The sequence below is a fragment of the Pseudonaja textilis genome, chromosome 1 (assembly GCF_049901715.1).
Source record: "Pseudonaja textilis isolate UNSWEBS1 chromosome 1, rPseTex1.2, whole genome shotgun sequence".
Lineage (NCBI taxonomy): Eukaryota > Metazoa > Chordata > Lepidosauria > Squamata > Elapidae > Pseudonaja > Pseudonaja textilis.
In genome coordinates, this window is record NC_141990.1 from 170,028,934 (window position 1) to 170,048,855 (window position 19,922).

The 19,922-nt window shown below is 40.1% G+C and overlaps 2 protein-coding genes across 9 annotated transcripts in view; one reads left to right on the top strand and one right to left on the bottom strand.

The window, feature by feature from the left end:
- LOC113433940 (alpha-aspartyl dipeptidase-like) overlaps positions 1 to 14,852 on the top strand; it is a 32,395-nt gene extending 17,543 nt beyond the window's left edge. Inside the window, exons 7-9 of one of the 2 annotated variants that reach the window (XM_087916499.1) lie at positions 2,212 to 2,271; positions 13,875 to 13,930; positions 14,720 to 14,852. In XM_087916499.1, coding sequence (XP_087772625.1) covers positions 2,212 to 2,271; positions 13,875 to 13,886 — 72 coding nt within the window. In that variant the 3' untranslated portion in view covers positions 13,887 to 13,930; positions 14,720 to 14,852. The remainder of the gene's footprint in view (positions 1 to 2,211; positions 2,272 to 13,874; positions 13,931 to 14,719) is intronic. The other variant, XM_087916562.1, reaches the window with a different exon arrangement.
- Positions 10,922 to 19,922, bottom strand: part of NBEAL1 (neurobeachin like 1) — a 120,415-nt gene continuing 111,414 nt past the window's right edge. For 6 of the 7 annotated variants that reach the window (XM_087915547.1, XM_087915492.1, XM_026696757.2 and 3 more), the window contains 3 exons: positions 18,992 to 19,140; positions 17,578 to 17,713; positions 10,922 to 15,807 (listed from right to left, as the gene is read on the bottom strand). In XM_087915547.1, coding sequence (XP_087771673.1) covers positions 15,706 to 15,807; positions 17,578 to 17,713; positions 18,992 to 19,140 — 387 coding nt within the window. In that variant the 3' untranslated portion in view covers positions 10,922 to 15,705. The other variant, XM_087915379.1, reaches the window with a different exon arrangement.

Genomic DNA, 19,922 nt, shown 5'->3' on the forward strand with positions numbered 1-19,922 from the left:
AACCAGGACATTCCGAGCACCAAAGGGAGATGAAGGTTCGAGGTGACGTAAAAACTTATCGCCTCCTCATGATCCCCAATACGCATACGCACTGGCTGAGTAGCACAGCGAATGGGTCCCGACTTGAGTTCACGCCCATCTACGGTTTCCACCTTAATGGGTGGGTTCACAGGAATCAAAGGAATTCCAAAATGTTTAACAAAAGCACAGTCCATGAAGCTGGTTGTAGCCCCTGAATCCACCAGCGCAATGGCAGGAATTCCTTCCTTCTGGGACTGTAAGAAGATACAAGTGTCCAAAAGTAAATGCCGAGGAGGACCAGGATTTACTTCGGCAATTTGGGATGGGGGTGGAGGATGTGCCCGACCTAGGGTTTCCCTGAGGTCGGGCCTACCCTGTTTCCCGACGGGCCAGGAATGGTTTCAGACACAGGTCGGCGAGTCCTTCTCCGAGTGCAGGAATTTGCAAAATGTCCCGGACCCCCGCAATAAAGGTACAAGCCTTCCTGGAACCTTCTCGAACGTTCTCGCACCGTTAAGCGAGGGCGGAGTGCGCCTAACTCCATTGGCTCCTCAACATTAACCGTGGGTTGGAAAACTCTCGGTGGCGTGGGTTGTGCACGAGAAAACGAAGATGGTTCCATACCGAGCCGTTTGCGTCCACGTTGCTGTAAACGAGCTTCAATTCGTAAGCACTGAACTATCAATGCATCCAAAGTTAAAGCCCGCTCTGCATGGACCAGCTCATCTTTGATGGCATCAGACAAGCCTTCCTGGAATGCAGCCATATGAGCCGGTTCGTTCCAGTTAGAGTCCATACACAGCAAACGAAATTCTGCCACGTATTCCTGCAGGGAACGTTTCCCCTGATTAATGTCCCATAACCGTCTGTCCACAGTTTGTATCTTAATTGGGTTCTCAAACATCACTCTCATTTGTTGAAGAAAACCCTGGAAATTATTCAACAACGGGCTATCTTGAACCAACAAGGGAGTAGCCCAATTAGCAGCCTGCCCGGTTAATAAACTGATCATAAATCCTACTTTAGACCGGTCAGTTGGGAAGTCTTCAGGCCTCAGAGAGATAAACAATTGGCATTGACCCATAAATGCCGGGAACCTGTCCATTTGCCCAGAAAATTTCTCCGGCATGGATACTGGGCTTTTCCTCACAGGAGGGGCAGGGGGAACAGCAGCAGGGCTTGGTAAGCTGGAAACATAATTCAGCAATTGTGTTACCTGATTCTGAAGCGTCACATTGCTTTGCAGTAGCTGATTAATTTGTTGTTGTTGCTGCTCTACCAAACGCTGCAGTTGATTTGAATCCATCTTGCTTTAAAGATGGTTTGTTTGGGCCAGGAACAATAATGTTATGACTCCCCTTCGAAATTCAAACGAACAAAACAGAAAGCAGCCGTTTCACAATTAAATCAAACGGAAAGAAGTCTTGTTAGATAACGGCTGGCAGAAACCACAGCATAAATCTTACTCTGTCCAGCAAACCAGTCCTGGCAATAAATCCTCAGCCTCAGAGCTCTTTGCTGTAACGTCCTCACTCAAATAGTCATTTTGTTCCTGGCGAAATGCACCAGCCCAGCTGTGTCCTTTTATACTCATTAAGGCAACGTGCTAATTTACTGACTTGCTCTTCTCATTTGCTCCAGCTGATTTTGCCTTTTCAACCGTCTTCTATTTTTTACATTTAACCACAAATTTTCCAAGTTCTCATCTCCACTAGAAGATTCTCTCAAAACTTCCCTGTCAGCCATTCCCGGCTGTTGATCAGATAAAGAACCAGAGGAGATCAAAGGTCCTGACAATTCTAATACATCAGGTCTGTCGTCCTTTGTCACGTCCATCTCCTCATCCTGGTTATCAGTCCAATCAGTAAGCCAGGCTGGTTCAAATTGTTCTGACGTAACCTCTTCACTTGAACTCATATCAATCACAGGAGCTGAATCCAAGCCCGGAGCCACAACACATATCTATTTAAAAAATGAACTGTAGCTTTATATGGAATCTGTGAATGGCATCTTAGTATTACTGTTAGTACAAGGAGCCAAAACTAATTAGATTTTTGAGAGCCAAACTCGAGCCCGTATAAATTTACATAAAGGATGGCTTTTTTTTTACACCATCCTTTTGACATCACCCCTGCTTTAGAGTTTTGTGATCTCTTCCTGACACCTGATAGTGCTGTATTATTATTCTAGGAAACTCGTGAAAAAAGGAATATGCAGTACCATGAAGAACCAGATACACCTCCAGTGTTAGTGAGTAATTCTTGGAGGGTTTTTTCCAGTGATGGGATTCAAAAAATTTTACTACCGGTTCTGCGGCTTGGTAGACATGGCTTGATGGGTGTGGTTATGTGGTCATGTGACTGGGTGGGTGTGACTATGTGGTCATGTGACTGGGTGGGCGTGGCCAATTTAGCAGTACATTAAACAATCTACAGCAGCCCCCTTTTCTATTCTTCTTTTTAATACTAGCAGTCACAATGCAAGGAGCTACTTCTTTGATACTCGCGCCCACCCCTCCACTTTTTCCTGGGAAGCAGCCACATCCCGAGTGTGTTCTTTCACTGCCCCTTCATAGGTCCCCCACTTGTTCTCCCCCGAGGCTGACGCCCCCTCCCCTGCCTCCAGGGCTTGTGCCACGGTGGGCAGGCCTGTTATGCTGGTGGCGCTGAAGATCTTCTTGCAGGCTGTGGCAGCCAGGCCTCTGGTCGCACGGTTTCCCTCCTCGTCACTCCAGCCTAGGTCCAAAGCAAGCCCTTCCATCTGGAGCTCTGTCCAGGGATGCAGAACCAGAAGGCGGCGTTTGGCTGCTTTGGTTCCCCTGGCAGACAGAGTGCTCGTGAGCTGCAACCAAGGGTTTGGGGTTGCAGCAGAACGAGCAACCAAAGCCCGTCTCCACTGGCATACCTACATCCCCTCCCCCAGTTCTCGGAAGGCCCTGGGTGCCTGAGAGAAGTGCCGAGGGGCCATTTTGAAAGGGGCAGGAGCGGTTTATGCAAGCCACGGGATATGTTAATGTTAATTCCCCCCTCCCCTTCTCTGGGAATGTATCTTAGGAGAGTTCCCAGGGGTATTCCAGAGCTGGAATTTTTACGGTCCCTTCTCATCTTGTTATCTCTTCAAGAGGTGACAAAGTTTCTAGACATCTGGCTCCAATCCTCCAGTTGTATATCATGTGAAAGTTATATAGAATCAATATAAGATTTAATATATTCAGGTTACATCAAAAAGGATTACTTGTACCAACTCCCCCCCACCCTTCTTCCATTGAAGAATGGCAGATACACAGATCTGACATCCTGCCCTCCTCAAAAGTTTGATAAATCCACCTGGAAAACATAAGACATGTGTTACATTTATAACTTACGGTGGTTTGTGAGGGTATTTCAGGTGGCACTTATGTAGTAATGTGAGTGCTTTTACATGTCTTTTGGCTACCCACTCATTTTCTGAGGAAGGAAGATATTTTCAAGCTACAAAATATTGTGTGGATCCACAGTGAGTACACGAATCAAGGATAGATTTAATTTCAAAATATTGTTCCCCATGTCCCATAATGGGAGTTGGAAGTGTGGGAGGGGGGAATCTAAGGTTTGAAGTGATCTCTGGTTTGAGTAGGCTACAGTGAAACACTAGATGTACCTGTCTTTTGTCCCCCTGAGCTTTAAAAGCTGCACTAGCCTCTTGTAAGACTAGTCTGACCACTGGCCAAGTGGCTTGCAAATTATTAATCCACTCCTTAAGGGAGGGAATTTCAGGTTCCTTGTTGGGTAATTCCGCCATGGGGTTGAATACTTGGCCTGTGGCTACCTGGAATGGGGTGAAACCAGTGCTACTGTGGACCGAGTTGTTGTATGCTACCTCTGCAAAGGAAGGAGGTCAGTCCAATTGTCCTGTTGATAATTAATAAAGCATCTTAAATATTATTCTAATACGCTGTTTGATCTCTCAGCCCTGCTGTTAGACTGGGGGTGATTTGATGATGACAACCTCTGAGCCTAATAGGTTTAAAAATACCCGCCAAAATGTGGATGTGAATTGTACACCCCTATTTGAGATAATCCTTTGGAGAGCTCCATGAAGGCGATAAATGTGTATTAAAAACAAGTTTGCCAAGGCCTTGGCTGTTGGGATCTTCTGGCATGGTACAAAATGAACCTGTTTTGAAAAAAGATCAGTTACAACCCAAATGACAGTATTTCCTGCACTTTCAGGGAGTTCCACTATAAAGTCCAGAGAGATCTCTTTCCAGGGTGCTGAAGGTTCTGTCACTGTTTGTAAAAGTCCAGGAGATTTTGTCTTTTTTTTGCAGCAGAATAGGCAACTAGCAACATAGTTTTCAATGTCCTTTTTGAGAGATGGCCACCAAAATTGTCTTTTGATGAGGTGCAGGGTTTTTACAAAACCAAGTGCCCCGCTATTTTTGAGTTGTGGCAACATTTCATGAGGTCCATCCTCTGGCTGGCAGGGATGTAAAGTTTGTTTTCTACCCAGGCTAGACCATCTTTGAGTAAGCAAGTGTTTTTCTGAGAGTTTCCGTGGAGTTTTCAGGGCTTCTAGATTTTTATGATCAGTCCAGACTGATTTGGTTCCCTTCTAGGAAATGCCTCCATGTGAGGAATGCCCATCGCACAGCATATGGCTCTTTCTCCCATATGGCTCATCTTTGCTTGGTTTCTGTCAGTTTCTTGGAAGTATAAGCACATGGTTGTAACTGTCCATGTCCATTCTTTTGGAGTAGAACTGCTCCAACTGCTACATCGCTAGCGTCCTCTTGGATGACAAATGGTTGTTCAGGGTCTGGGTGTTTCAGGATTGGTTCTGCTGAGAACAGACGTTTGAGTTTTTCGAATGCTGCTTGGCATTCCATCGTCCAGGTAAGGGGTTGCCTTGGTTTGGGTTTCCCCCTCCTTTTGTTTTTAACAAGTTCATGATGGGGAGGGCGATATTCGCAAAAGCTGGGATGAACTGGCAGTAAAAGTTTGCAAAACCCAGGAAGCTCTGCAGTTGTTTGCGAGTATGGGGAGGCTCCCAATCGATGACAGCTTTTACTTTTTGTGGGTCCATCTCTATTCCCTCATGGAATATTCTATATCCCAGGTAGTCAATTTTTTTCTTGGTGGAATTCACATTTAGAGAGTTTTGAGTATAGTTTGGCATTTAGGAGGTTTGTGAGAACTGCACAAAGTAATTTGGTGTGTTCTTCTTTTGTTTTGGTGTAGATTAAAATATACGAGATAAACAAGAGCCCCTTTGTACAAAAATTCATGAAGGGTCTCATTAATTAATTGCATGAACACGGCAGGGGCTCCTTGTAATCTAAAAGGGAGCACTTTAAATTGGTAGCATCCCAGTCTTCCACTCATCCCCTTCCCTTATTCCAATGTGGTAGTATGCCTCTCGTAGGTCTAACTTTAAAAAAAAATCCTTTAGAAAGGTGGGCTAACATGTCCTTCATGAGGGGGAGTGGGTACATATTCTCCATACTGATGACATTAAGATTTTTGTAATTAACACATAAATGCACCGTGCCATCTTTCTTTTCACGGTATAATACTGGGGCTGCTATTTTTGGTCAGGTAGGTTCAGTGGAATCAGTTTTTAGATTTTTATCAATAAATGCCCTGAGTTTTTAATTCTTTGGGGGGCATGCAGTACATTTTTGGTTTTGGAAGTTTAGTCCCTGGTAGGATTTCAATGGCGCAGTCTGTGGTGCAATGGGGTGGGAGTTCATCAGAAGCCTCCTCGCTAAATACTTCGGCTAAGTCCTGGTACTCGTTGGAGATGTTAATGGGTTCAGCCGGCTGACTGGCCATGGCTGATTCTCTGTTCTGTTCCCTTTCTTTTCCTTTCCTCTGGGCTGTTTGCAAATGCTACATGTTTCTGGAAATGTACGGTTCCTCTCTCCTAGTTTATTTTTGGATTCCATTTCCGTAGCCATGTGAGTCCTAGTACTAGTGGCCTTTTCATTCCTGGTGCTACAATGAATGTGAGCATCTCACTATGGTTCCCTAGTCTTATTTTCAATGGTTCTGTGGCAAAACTGGCTGGCTCCACCCCCACCCCCCATAGTTCCATCTAATTGGCAAAAAGCGATGAGATTTTCCATTTTCTTTAGTTGGATTCCCAATTTCTCTGCTAAGGAGGGGTTGATTAGGCACCAGGTGCATCCTGAATCCAGTAACGCTGCAACTTCCTCCTCCTTCCCTTGGCTGGGGATAAACAGTCTTAGGGGTAGAGTGATTGGGTCGCTTACCAGCAGGTTGTCTTCCAGATCACTTTTAGACTGGCTCATGTCTCCTTGGGGCTTTGGGGTTTCTTCCTCTGGGTCGTGGGGGTGGGGGGAACAGAACCTAACAGCTTCTCAGGCCAGTTTCTTTTCCTCGAGTGTTGGATTTTCCAGGTTTTCCCCGATGGGTGGTCTGGCTTTCTGGCAGGGGTTTTTGAATGGCATTCTGCTGCATGGTGCCCCCCTCTTCCATACTTAAAGCAGCCAGCTGGTCTTGGGGTCATGATGGTTTGGGGTTTGAAAAATTCCCGCTTTCCCTGGGGTGAGGATCTTCTCCAAACTCTGCCACTGTCGTACTGGTTATAGGTCATGTCTATCTCCGCCTCTTCTGCCATCAGGTACCATTCATGCAGGAGTTTTGGGGCCCCACGGGCCAGGCAGGCAGCATATAGGTCATCATTGAGTCCATCTTTGAACCAACAGACTAGGATATCTTCTGGCCAGTCGACTCGCCCGGCCAGGTCACGAAATTCCTCGGTGTACTCAGCTATCAGGCGGCAGCCTTGCTTTACAACTCTAATGCAGTTGCGGGCTTTTCTATCGGCGAGGGGGTCTCTGCATAGGGGTGTCTTGAATCTCTCGAAGTTCCTCATTTCTGGCACTTTGACGTTGTGGAGAGTCACCATTCATTTGGCTGCTGCCCCTTCTAGGTCCAGGGTGACAACTCACACTCGGGCCCCCTGGGTCAGGAGAATTCCTCCCATATTGTATATAGGTGAGGACTTGTGCCAGGAAAAACCCCAGTTTGGGGGGGTCCCCATTGAATTCTACCCCTAAGGGCAGGACCTTTCTCTGCAGTTGTATGTCTCTGGGTTGGGGCGGGTTAATCCCCTGCTCTGGGGCAAGAAGGGGTCGGGTATCTGGTAAGGCTGCTGGTCCTTCAGCTTGTTCCACTGCCCGAACATTCTCAGCTGGATCAGGGGTGACGGCTTGGGTCCTTCCAACTTCTGGTTCCCTCACTCTCCTACGTTGGCAACCCGGTCCATCCCTCACATTGAGGTCTTCCAGGGCTTCCCTCATGAGGCGATTTATGTACCGTTTCAGTTGGTCATCTGCCAGTGGTTTCTTGACCCATTCTTCCTGATCAGATAGGGCCTCCAGTTCCAATTTCCACTCGTGTTTACGGTTACCCCAGGTGATGGTTACTCCCTTGGTTCTTCCGTCCCAGCTGTCTCTCTTTCCTAGGCCTATAGACCACCAGGGGCTTTGTGGAATTTTCACTGTCTTCGATGGGGTACACCAAGTCAGTGTCTGGTTGGGGAGTTGTCGAAGTTTCTCCCCAGCATTCAGCTTCTCCTTGCTCCTTGCTATATTCAGACATTTTTGCAGGGTCCCCTCGATAGAGTGAAGTTTTTATTTAAAAAAAAAATCCTCTCCGGGTTGACTTCTATTGCAGACTCTGCTTTATGTAAGCACTGGACTTTTTCCCTTCAACCGAAAAGAATCAACTTCTGAAAGCTAGATATTTCAAATGGAATCCTTTATTGAAAGGGAGTGAATACCAGCACTAGTCAAAGCGAGTCTAAGATGTTTCCAGGCATACAGTAATAAAAGGAGTTAGAATCCCTCCCCTTATTTAAATGTGGATTTAGTCAAACAAAGAACCAACATGTTAATTCCCCCCTCCCCTTCTCTGGGATCTTAGGAGAGTTCCCAGGGGTATCTTCCAGAGCTGGAATTTTTATGGTCCCATCTCATCTTCAAGAGGTGACAAGTTTCTAGACATCTGGCTCCAATCCTCCAGTTGTATATCGTGTGCAAGTTATACAGAATCAATATAAGATTTAATATATTCAGGTTACATCAAAAAGGATTAATTGTATCAACCCCCCCCCCCCTTCTTCTTCCATTGAAGAATGGCAGATACACGGATCTGACAGCCAGTTAATAACAGCAACATTTCAGCCATCTTTTGACTCCAGCTCAGTTTCTTGACTATTGTAACTTCAAGGATCTTGAAGAGCTTAAATTCATCTTTGAATTGCAGCAGTCTGTAGTAGCAATTCTGATATGTGAAGAAAAAATTATATTGTTGGCAGGAACTAAATTGTCATTTAACAGATTGCAAGATAACGTTTTGGGATCATTGTTTGAAGAATTCCTTTGCTAAGAAGCGATAGAGAAATTTCAGATCCAAGATAAATGTAAATTATCAAAAACAAAACAAAAATAAAATGTGAACACAGTAGAATTGCATTTGGGTTACTATGTAATGGTAATGTGCAAACACTAAGGTTATGTTGCAGTCCTGGAGTTCTTTAGAGGTGGGCACATTAATGGGAATGGAACAAGGGAAAAGTACAGAGTAAGTAGAACAATAAAAATTATATAAATAAAGGGTCTAGAAGAGTCCAAGAACGTATGTATTGCGGTGTGACTAATTAAGACCCATTACCTAAACCTTTGATTTTCTCCTTACCAAATATGTGTACTCAAGAACTGGGATATCAATGGCTGCAGAACAAAAATGGAAATTATAAATTTAATATATTAGAGAGTAGTAGTAAACACTGGAATAAGAATTAAATATAAGAAGGGGATTTGTTATGCTATTATGTATAGTAGCATAAAGAATAGAGTATGGATATTTGAATATGTATAAATTGTAATTGTTGTTGCACAACATTATTTGTACCCAGATACATTGTTTAATCAAAAGATGGATTGTTTGTATATAATAAAAATAAAAAATAAAAAATAACTGGGATAAAAGTTTTAAATTAGAGTTTTATGGGAATATTGTATAAAGCTAATTCATCCTGTTTGAAGTCTCTTTAGAGACTCTTTAGAGTCTTAATAAATCTGGATTTATTCACAATCAATGCATTAGAATGGGGTCGCCAACCTTTTAGACCACAGGGACCACCAAACTCGTAATTATAAATCCCATGGACCACGTCCAGCATGCCGCTTGCTGAAGCGCCTGGACTCCCACTGATGGGATGGGGTCCTTCAGGCACTTAGCTTGGCTGCCTGTTTCTGCAACCTTATATACTCAGAGTCATTTGGACCCGTTTCCCACAGAAAACAAAGCACTGGGATTTCTCTCTCATATCTCTCTTTCCTTTCCCTCCTTTTCTCCCTCTTTCTCTTCTCTTTCTCCCCGGTCCCTGGGGGTGGGGGGAAGGGAGCCTCTGAACTGTGGTGGGTGGTGGGAATCTGATGTCTGGAGGCCGACAAGCCACAGGCTGTAGATGGCTGGTGGGGTGATAGGACTACAGGGGATGATACCGGTGGCAGATGGACTGATGCACATGGGGAGGGAGGGTAGCGCGCAGATCGCGGCATTGGAGCCCTTCCTGGTGTTCCCTGGCCTGCGAGGGAGTGGAGATGGGGGGAAAGGAATCTCTGAACTTGTGTTGCATCCTGCCTCTGCGCATTGAGGAGGCTGAACGGCTGCCAGCAATGCCCTCAGGTGAAGATGTTGCGAGGGGGAGGCTCAACCCTTACCCTCAGGATCAGCAAAGTGCTCACCACCCCTCTGGCACCCGCCAAGCTTCCTCCTTCCCACTGGGCATGTGAGTGCTTCTGGCGAGGAAGAGAAGCACAATTGGAGGAGGCTTGGTGGCACTTGTTGCAGACACAGGTGCACTGCGGACCACCAAAATTTTCTCATGGACCACTGATGGGCAACCTCTGCATTAGAAGACCAATACCAGTTAAGGAAATGCCAGCTGTGATTTTACATTGTTGAGTTATATAGTAATAATTTGTTAAATTTGTATGTCGTCTGACTCTCAACTCTAGGTGGCTTTTGTCCCTTTGTAAATGAAGTAAATTGAATACTTTGCAGAGTCACTCCCCCAAGCCAACTGCTGATCTTTTTAATGAAATCCATGAGCTAGTGTTTAATGATGTGCTTCATTTTTTTTGTTTAAATATAAAAGGTGTCCTTTTTGAAATCATTAATAGAAAGTTCAACAAAATGCTGTTTCTGAAATGAACATTTCCTAAACATATCCAGCAATGAGCACAACTAGATTTATTTTCCCTCCAGTGTCCTTGAGAGTTTCCACAGTGTGAGTTGGTGGTAAAGGACTATGGCTTACAATTGATGTGCTGTAAGAGATCCATAAAGGTTGTTCATACCTTGCAAAAACCCTGCTCTCTGCTATTATGCACTATTATTCCATGAAGGGATGGGAGGAGAGACAGTGACTTCCCAAACCTGTTTGAATGAAAACATCTGGCCACTGCCACCTGCACAGTGATCTGCCTCCTGCCTCCTAGCTGAAAACATTGCATTTTTTAAAAATTATAGGATTAAAATGTATTTTTGAAAGACACAATATGTTTTCCTGCCTAAAATTAGTATTTTCTGTAATTTGCAATGCTTTACTCTAAAAAAGTCTACAAAGCTCAGTAAAAACATACAAATTAAGCTTCTTTTCAGACAAGTGAAAGACTGCACCCCTCCAGTCATACTCCAGTCTCTCTTCTGAACATGCTCAGAACTGCTACCATTTGAATTTATTTTCTCCAGGAGAATGAAGGTTAAAAGTCCATATGGACATCTGAATTCTGCCCATGAGACTGTATCTAGCCAGATACACTGGCACTGTATTTTGGGAAATAGGAAACAATTCTATCATTCATTAAGAGACTAGTCATAGGTCCATTTTTAAAATTTAATTGGCTTCAAACCTTGTTATATACAAAGCTAATTTGACAATCATTTTATGTACAAAATATGCAAGCATTTTAAAAAGGTTTAAATTACAAATCCTACAAAGTGCAATTTTTAAAACATTTCTCACCATGTTGTACAGAAACCAGTTCACTGTTAGCTAATATACATACATACAAGCTTAAAATCATTAAACGTTAAATAGAATATTATTTAATCTTCAAAGCACCAGAAATAAAGAAAAGATATTGCACAAAAGATTGAGAGCTAGGTTTTAACATTCCATGATGGCTAGGTAAAATTTAATTATATAAAAACACTTCCATCTAAAATTTGAAGGCATTTTTGGCATTTGAAGTCAAGATTGTATTATTAGAATAATCAGCATTAGATTATTTGCCCTCATATATAGAAGGCTTCGTGTTCTTTTTACTTTTAAGTGTGATGTTTTAAGCAAATGCAGAGGCACTGGTTAGGTGTAATGCTGAATTTCGTAAAAGAAAATTTGTTTGATGCCAGGACAATTTCCAAAGCCAGTTCTTAATTAATGGAAGACAGTCTAAAATGCTAGCTTTTGTGGCACTTTCTCTCTCTCTCGTAGTATCAAATAAGGCAAACTTCATGCCTACTAATATATGCATTTTTGATAGCAAAGTGGTGTTGGAAGGAAGCTTTAACAATGGAAATTATTTCTTTACAATTCATGACAGCACAGCCCTGAAAACTGCAGACATTTTCCTAAAGTGGTTCAATTTGTTTTAAGTTAGAATTAGCAATCTCTGATGGTGAATTTCAATGGCATGTAAATAGTACAAATATCACGAATATCATGGATGTGCACAGGTAGCTATGCAAAAAGACTGCCACTGGACTAACCTGGAGCACTGAGAAGTGCTATCCTCTGACTGATCTGAACATAAGCACAGTCCTGGAAAAACTGAGCAAATATTGAGAAAGGGTTGTTGTTGTTTTTTTTAAAAAGCCTGATTTAAATACTGAGAAATATTAATCCTGCACTTTTCTGATATTCAAATGTATGACACTTGTAAGAAAACATTAAAAGTTAATTAATATACTAAGAGTCTTTTTTCTAAAGACAGCCAAGATAGCAAGCATCCATCCATCCATCCAGTTGCTAGGTATCAAACTCAATTCAAAGGCACCAGTTAGAGCACCAGTCAGAAGAATACCACAGAATGCATATGTATAATTTTCAGATTTAAGCCCACAATCATTCCCGCCATGCTCTGGTCCTAGTCATGTCTCCTTGGAGCTAGGGAGACAGCTAGACATGAGTGTTACAGACACCTGCTCCCAACGAAGTATTTGAGCCAAGATAACAGAGATTGATTGACTGATTGATTCTGGGGCCTCCCTCACATGCTATGGAACATCATCAATTCTGTAGTATCTTTGGAAACAAAATGTGAATTTGTATTATAGTGTTTTAGTACACCATTGAATCTATTTTTAATGTTGATTCCCATAAACAACATCTTACAAAAAGCAAATATTAATTTGCATTAGGGGGGGGGTATCATTCTCTATACTAGTAAATTATCACCAAAACTAATGCAAATTAATATTTGCTTTTTGTAAAATATTGAGAGAATGACATCTGATATTTCATATATTTTTGTTACAACAGATATTAAATCAATTTTGAGACACTTTCTGCATCCTAAAAGAAGTACATGAATAACTATATAAAATACAGTTACTAAAACAGGAGTTAAAATTACTAATTGTCAAAACTATTCTTAGCCTTATATAGCAAAGAGCCCAGAAAATCTTTTGCACATCTTGAATAAATAAATAATCATACCGCATTTAAAAAGGACATTTGGATGGCTTCCGCTACCAGATTTTAATAAAAAACCATTTTAAAAATGTGATTATTTTTGAATATACACTAACATTTCATTTTTTAAATTATAAATTATCTCCAAGAAACCAAAATGTTCTGTAGGCTCTGGTAAATAGCTGAGAAATTTCTAGCAAGAGGCTTTTTGAAGCTCATATAAGAGAGTTTTATATAGAAAATATACATTATTTTCCTGGAATGGAGGTCTTCGAATTGGCTCACTTGAAATCTCTGAAATTTTAAACACATTTCAAAATATATACATATCAAATATACAATTGCAAAACCATTAATATAATGCCCTAGAATATCCTTTACATGCAGTCCATATTTAAATTTAGCATCTAGATGCTTTTACAGAAATGGTTCAGTCTGCAACATTGATTAATAATCCTTCAGTTTTTAAATTCTCACAACCCAACTTCATGTCAAAAACATCAAATGCTTTTTGATTATCTTTGGTAATGCTAATGTTTTCTATTCCAACTTTCTCATACATCTTTTAACATATTTTGAAGTTCAATCTTGTGTGACCTTTCTTTAGACTCTTCTATAAAATTGTTGAAAAAGTCAACTTTCAGTAGAGCTCCTGGTGACTTCATAGATATATCTATGTCACTTTCTTGGCAACAATTCAGAAATAGCTTGCAGTTCCCTTCTTCTGGGCTGTGCTTTCAACTTCCTTATCTACTTCACAACTCTGGAGTTCCCACAGCTATTTCCATCTATGTACTAAACAGTCCAGACTCTGCTTAACTTTAAGATTAACCCCAAGTCTGCTTTTTGCCCACAATTATTTTACACTCAAAATTAGTAAAATATAACATTTTTCCAGAACATTCTGCATATCCCCTTAAATATTAGTCCCGTTTTCAATTAGTCTTATCCAAGGAAAAGATTGAAGCTTAGACTACAGAAAGATATTTAAAAATGTATGTATCTAAGCAGAATAAAAGACAATACAGTCTTTGAAGAAATAATAATAAAAATGAATGATCTGTATCGGTGATACAGTCTATAAAATTTCAACCCAAAATTAAGGGTTAACTTGATATTTTCTTGTGTTTCTCTTGTAGTTCAACTTTTGAGCCTCAAAGGAACCAGGAGAAAGTTATAAATCCACCTCCATAAGGTATATATGGCACACTAGAATATTCATGTACTTGATAAGCCTGCATTTTTTCTTACAACAGTGAACATAAAAGGGTATTATAACAAAAAGATGTTTTTCACTTGAGGAATCAGAAAATCGTCAACTCAAAGACTTTGCAACCAAGGCATCATTTTCCCAGTACACAATTGCCTATATTTAACATCTAATTTGTTTAAAAATAAATCCTCAGGATTACAATTCACACTGTGCAAAATAAAACCTGGAGAAATACAGAGAAGATATATATTTGTAGCATCTCTTATTTACATTTCCCAGCACTGAAATAATTTGTACAGTTAAGAAATGTTATTATACCATAATTCTGCATAATTCCGTTATAAAAATGATTACCATTTACAGCATAGAACTGGTAGCTCTTTCAGATGTGTAAGATGAGATTCAATCATGCATATATACACTGGCCTTTAAAGAACCAAGCAAAGCTGCTAAGCTACCATTTTCTGACCAAAAGAACTATCTAGCCCTATATATGGTATCTCCCTCTCCCTGCTATTGCAAATGTAAAATCAGGAGGACTATCCCAATGTTTTTATGCATGGAGTACATTAATGTATTAATACTCAAATTTAATATTTAGCAGGAAAAATGGTTTCAGTTACCATTTAATAATACTGAATCAGATACCCTGAAGAATGAAATTTCTGTGCTAAATCCCACAAAATTAAGAACTCATCTGTTGGTCCTCTATTTTTGTCATTTATGTTCATATATTAACCATTCAACTTGCACCTTCAACCTGTTCAACAGATCTACTTTCAGAAAGCTGACTTCTGAGTACAGCAAATTGCACTGACAGCCATCCATTTCCCACCTTAAATAGGTGAGTTTAAATAAATTTCTCATTCAGTTTCCAAGAGCTAGAAAGGCATTGGTTTGTTTTTTTAAATAATTGTTTTGTTGATTTATATAGTTAAATAATGTATAGAGACATTGACCAAGATCCAGAAGACGCCTTTTGTCAAGGAGGACATGAAAACTAGATCTCTAATTCTTTTTTGGCATGACAGCAACTACTTCTCCAGTGGCCAAGGCCACTTTGAACACAAACTGTGAATTCTATTATGCCAAAACAGCAGCATGTTATGTAAAGGAGGGTATAGAATAATGTTATAATGAATAGCCACATAATTACTGATTCTGACATTTATGTCCAACTGTCAGTACAAGCAAATTTAGTGACTGTCAAAATATTTTACATTGTTGATAGTTGTTAAATCTACTGGTTTGTCATATGTCAGTTAAATTTTCAGCATTCACTTTAAAACACAAACATATACACCCATACTTACAATCTGTCTGTCTGTCTGTCTGTCCATTTATCTGTCTGTCTGTCTGTCTGTCTGTCTGTCTAATCTCACAATCAGTGGTGGTATTCAGCAGGTTCTGACCAATTCTGGAGAACTGGTAGCGGAAATTTTGAACAGTTTGGAGAACCAGCAAATACCCCCTCTGACTGGAGATTTTACAGTATTCTTCCCCTGCCACGCCCACCAAGCCATGCCCACAGAATCAGTAGTAAAAAAAAATTGAATCCCACCACTGCTCACAATGTGTTTAAAAAGATTGAATTAGCTTATTGCTTCTACTTCGCACAACAAAATAAGTGTTGTATACTAATATACATATGTGCCTGTAGAAATTGTGCTGTAGTTGCAATATAACTGAGAAAGTTGGGAGGTATGATTGGAAGATTAAATAAATGTATGAATCGCAAAAGATGATAGTAGCAGATATCACATGGAATCTTGAGTATTATATTCAGTTTCTCCAGATGAAATCTGACTGATCCGTTTGCTTGAACCCCACAATTTTCGGGAGAGTTGGCCAGCACGCATCTGTTTAAAGTAAGCCAGAGACACAAAAAGGAAGGGGAAAGTAGGATAAGGGGGATAAATTAAATAAAAAATTCAGATGGTTCTACAGAAGCGCAGACAGCAAAAGATAGAGCACATATACACAACACAATGGCAATTTATTTCTAAAGTATTTCAGTGTTTGGACAATCCTAAGGAAAACAAATAGAGGGCACAAAGTGGAATTCTCTCAAATACATTGTTAAAGAGTCACATTGTCAAGTGATTTTAAAGAGGCATCCTTGAATGCCCTAAAAAAGCTTTGTAGGTTGAAGAAAACAGAACTTATATATCAAGATTATGGTGCCTTTTGTCGCTATTTGGTTTTAAAATATAAACAGAAAAGAACTTCTATAAAACAATCGATTTTGTTTAAGGTTGCAAACTGAACAACCTCACTAGGCAGTCTTCTAAATATGTTTCAGAGCTAACGCTAAATGAACACATAGTCTTTACACCATATGTTTAGAGGTAAAACACTTGACAATGTTTGAAAAATAACAGCAAAAACAGGGAATGGAAGAAGAAAATTATTGTGGTGGGAAACCTATACATTAATCTTAATCAGTGCAAACAGTGTTAAATGATGCAATTTATAATGCAATAAATAAGTAAATAAATAAGAGACTCAAAACCTAGGTCAGCAATCAAATGACCTGGCTGGGTTGTGCAATTAAAGGCATACTAGTTTTGTGGTAAACAACACACATCTTTTTGGCAAGTAAATAATTTAACTAATCATGATAATAGTGCAGCATTTGACTGTGTCTGACTTTGAATGAAGTCAAAGGTTGACTTCACCTTGACAACTTGAACTAAGAGAGTGAATGGCTTAGATATCAGTTATAACCTGGATATTCCAGAGATTTGAAAAGGGCTTAGACACCTCCCCCACTTGAGAAACAGCCTGCAAAGTTTTTATATTGTCCTCAATAAAACTAATAAGCATCAGTCATTTCCTGGTTTCTTCTGAAGAGGTTAGTGCAGAGGTTTGCTTGAGTTAAGAAAATACTAGTAGGCATCTCTCCGAAATTAGGAGAATCATTTTCACAGACGCCATAATGCAGTATCCCATCAGCTCAGAAAGCCCAGTGGGTCATTGAAGGGCTTTGCTTCATTTGCTCTAGAAAATATTTTGGTGATATCCCTTTTGTGCTGTAGACTAAAGGAAATGCCCAATAAACACTGTATAATTTTAGTTGGCATCCAAGTTGCATCCACTCCGAGGATGAAAAGCAGTGCCCTTTGCATAAATCTAATTAACAACAAAAAGATGGATCTGTAATAGCATTTTTTTAAAAAATGGAGTAGGAATGCAGCTAAGCAAAGCCACAATGGTTCCAAAGTAGCCCACTGTTGTCTATTCAGTGCTCTTCTAGAAGCTAATGTCATTCATTTTAAACAGTGGTGACAGGTTAATGTTGAGAATTAAGTATTAAATTGCAGGTGGCACTAAGCAGGTTCACTCCAGTTAGAAAGCACTTTTAGACATTCAGGCTAAGTCAATAAAATTTGTATGTTAGTTCAGCACCTTTCCCCCTGTGGGTTCCCCTCTACATTCCCTCTTTCTTTTGCATCAGTCCTGTTAAAGAACCTCTAAGAATGTCTTGGGAATTATTTCTTTCCTTTTGAAAGGTCAAATTTGCTTTGAAGTTTGCCCTGCCACAGAAGTGATCGCTTGCTCAGCCGGAAAGCAGAAATAAATGAGCTTCCCATTGTTCGGTAGATAAAGTTCTTGATGGTAGGTTTTACCTCTGCTGGCTTTCCAACACCAATGATAATCAACTTGCCATCATCAAGACCCACCAGAATGTGGCTGAACTCTTTGGTAACAGAGACACAGTGAATTGGCAGCCGCATGGCTAAAGGGGAGGAGCTAAGGCTCAGGCTGAAATAAATAAATAACAAACATTGATTATTTACAGTAGACCAAAAAGCACTAAATAGGCAATTTATATTAAAAGATAGAAATTGCTGACATCTACCAGCAAGTCTTATGAAGCATTATGTACTGAGTTTCTAATTTGACACCTGTATCTAGGACATGGTGCACTACTCAAACAAAAAATATAACTTGTTTCTGTTCCCAATTGGCTGATACAAGGGAGTTCACTGAAAATCGAATAACTGTTATTGATTGGATTCAGATTCATGCTAAATAAAGCTAGTTGTGCAACATCTGCTCTTGACTGTACTTGTATCTCTCCCCCCACCCAATTTCTCAGAATTCTCCTCAAAAATGGTGTTTTGGTGTAGTGTGCGTTTGTATAAACTACAGAAGGAAATTTGGAATGGACAGTTGTCAACAATTAACCAGAAGTACCCAGCAGAACTAGAAAAGTAGCCACAGCAACTACCACAATATAACATGAAATAACGAACTCCACAACTTACAACCATTCATTTACTGACCATTCAAAGTTACACTTTGAATTTTATAAATTGTACTGAAAAAGGTGATTTATGTCAATTTTTCACACTTATTACTGCTGAGAAGCTTCCCTATGGTCAGGTGATCAAAATTCAGATGCTTGGCAACTGGCATGTATTTATGACAGCTGCAGTGTCCCAGGGTCATATGTTCATCTTTTGTAACCTTCTGACATAAGAAGTCAATGGGGAAACCAGATTCACGTAACAAGCATGTTACTTACTTAACCACAGCAGTGATTCACTTAACAACAATGACAAGAAAGGTTGTAAGATGGGGCAAAACTCACTTAACAACTTTCTTGCTCAGCAACATAAATTTTGGATTCAACCGTAGTCGTAAGTTGAGGACTACCTGTATTCACTACGGCTCTGTCTAAACGTTTAGAGTGGAAAGACAAAAATGACAAAACAGTAGCGACCAGCAATAAAACACAAATCAGGAAGTTGGCTGAGATTCAGATAAATTGTTTCCTGATATTCTAAAGCATGATTAGTAGTTAAAGGAATAATAAGAGCTCAAATTCGTAAACAGCACATAACTAACCAACAAGGAATTAATTTGCTTCTTAGTATTCAGCATATGAGATTCCTTCTATATAAACAATAATAGTTGTTGGAGGAGGATCATAGACTATGAATTGAGAACTGCTGATTGATCGTAGGCCCTCAAGGATTGAAGTTGTCAACATTACAAGTCATTGGAAACAGACTTCTTTTTCAAGCTTCCCTTTACCTGTAGAGATCTCTTATGGAGAGAAATCCCTGTAGACTCCCTATTACAATATACTCTCCAGTCACACAAAGATCCGACACTTCTTCCTTCAAGCTCTCAGAGCCCAAATACTTCCCATTCACAGAGTAGAGATGCAATGCATTCTTATCCTGGGCAGAAAATCAAAGAAACAATAAAAGAGAGGGAAAAGCCTTGAGCAACAACATTTCCCCATATAAATTTTAAATTCTGTAATAGTATTTTTTGTAGCACCATTATAAAAAGAAGATGCCCATGGCATGTAATCTCTCTTCAGGGTTTTGAATTTACATAAAATTTACATATACAAGTGTGGGAATATGTCTAGGTTATCAAATTTTGTAGATAGGGTGTAAGTTAGGGGTTGTTAATAATTTCAGATCCCATGGAAATTAAAATTTTGTATATGAGAATGCAAAACCTTACAAAATGTGGTGACTTTGTGAAATTCTACCCATTTTTTAATTTGGAGAGTATGACTGTATTTTAGTCTGCAGAGGACATGCAAATAAAAGGTTGCCAACATTTACAGAAAAGTGAATGTTACAGAATATCAGTTGCAGAACTGATTACATTCAAGAAAGAGTAGATATGAAAGGCTAAAATCTACTAAGAGTCTCTACAACTTGGCAACTGGGCTCCACCTCTAAATTCTTAAGCAGTATCTTGACATTTGGGAAAAGAGAAAGCCACAATTTCTCCAACACTGTTAAGATGCATATCTAGAAGCAAAATGACAACCACGCAACTCAAAATTGTTTTTTTCCAATTAAATTACAAATACATGATGGCATTTGGTTTTGAACTTTACCCCGGAACCAATTTTGCAAAAGATCATTGCTGAAAAGGCAATTAAAACTAAGCAATCATCATCATCATCATCATCATTACTCTCCAAGCTGGCAGACTGGAG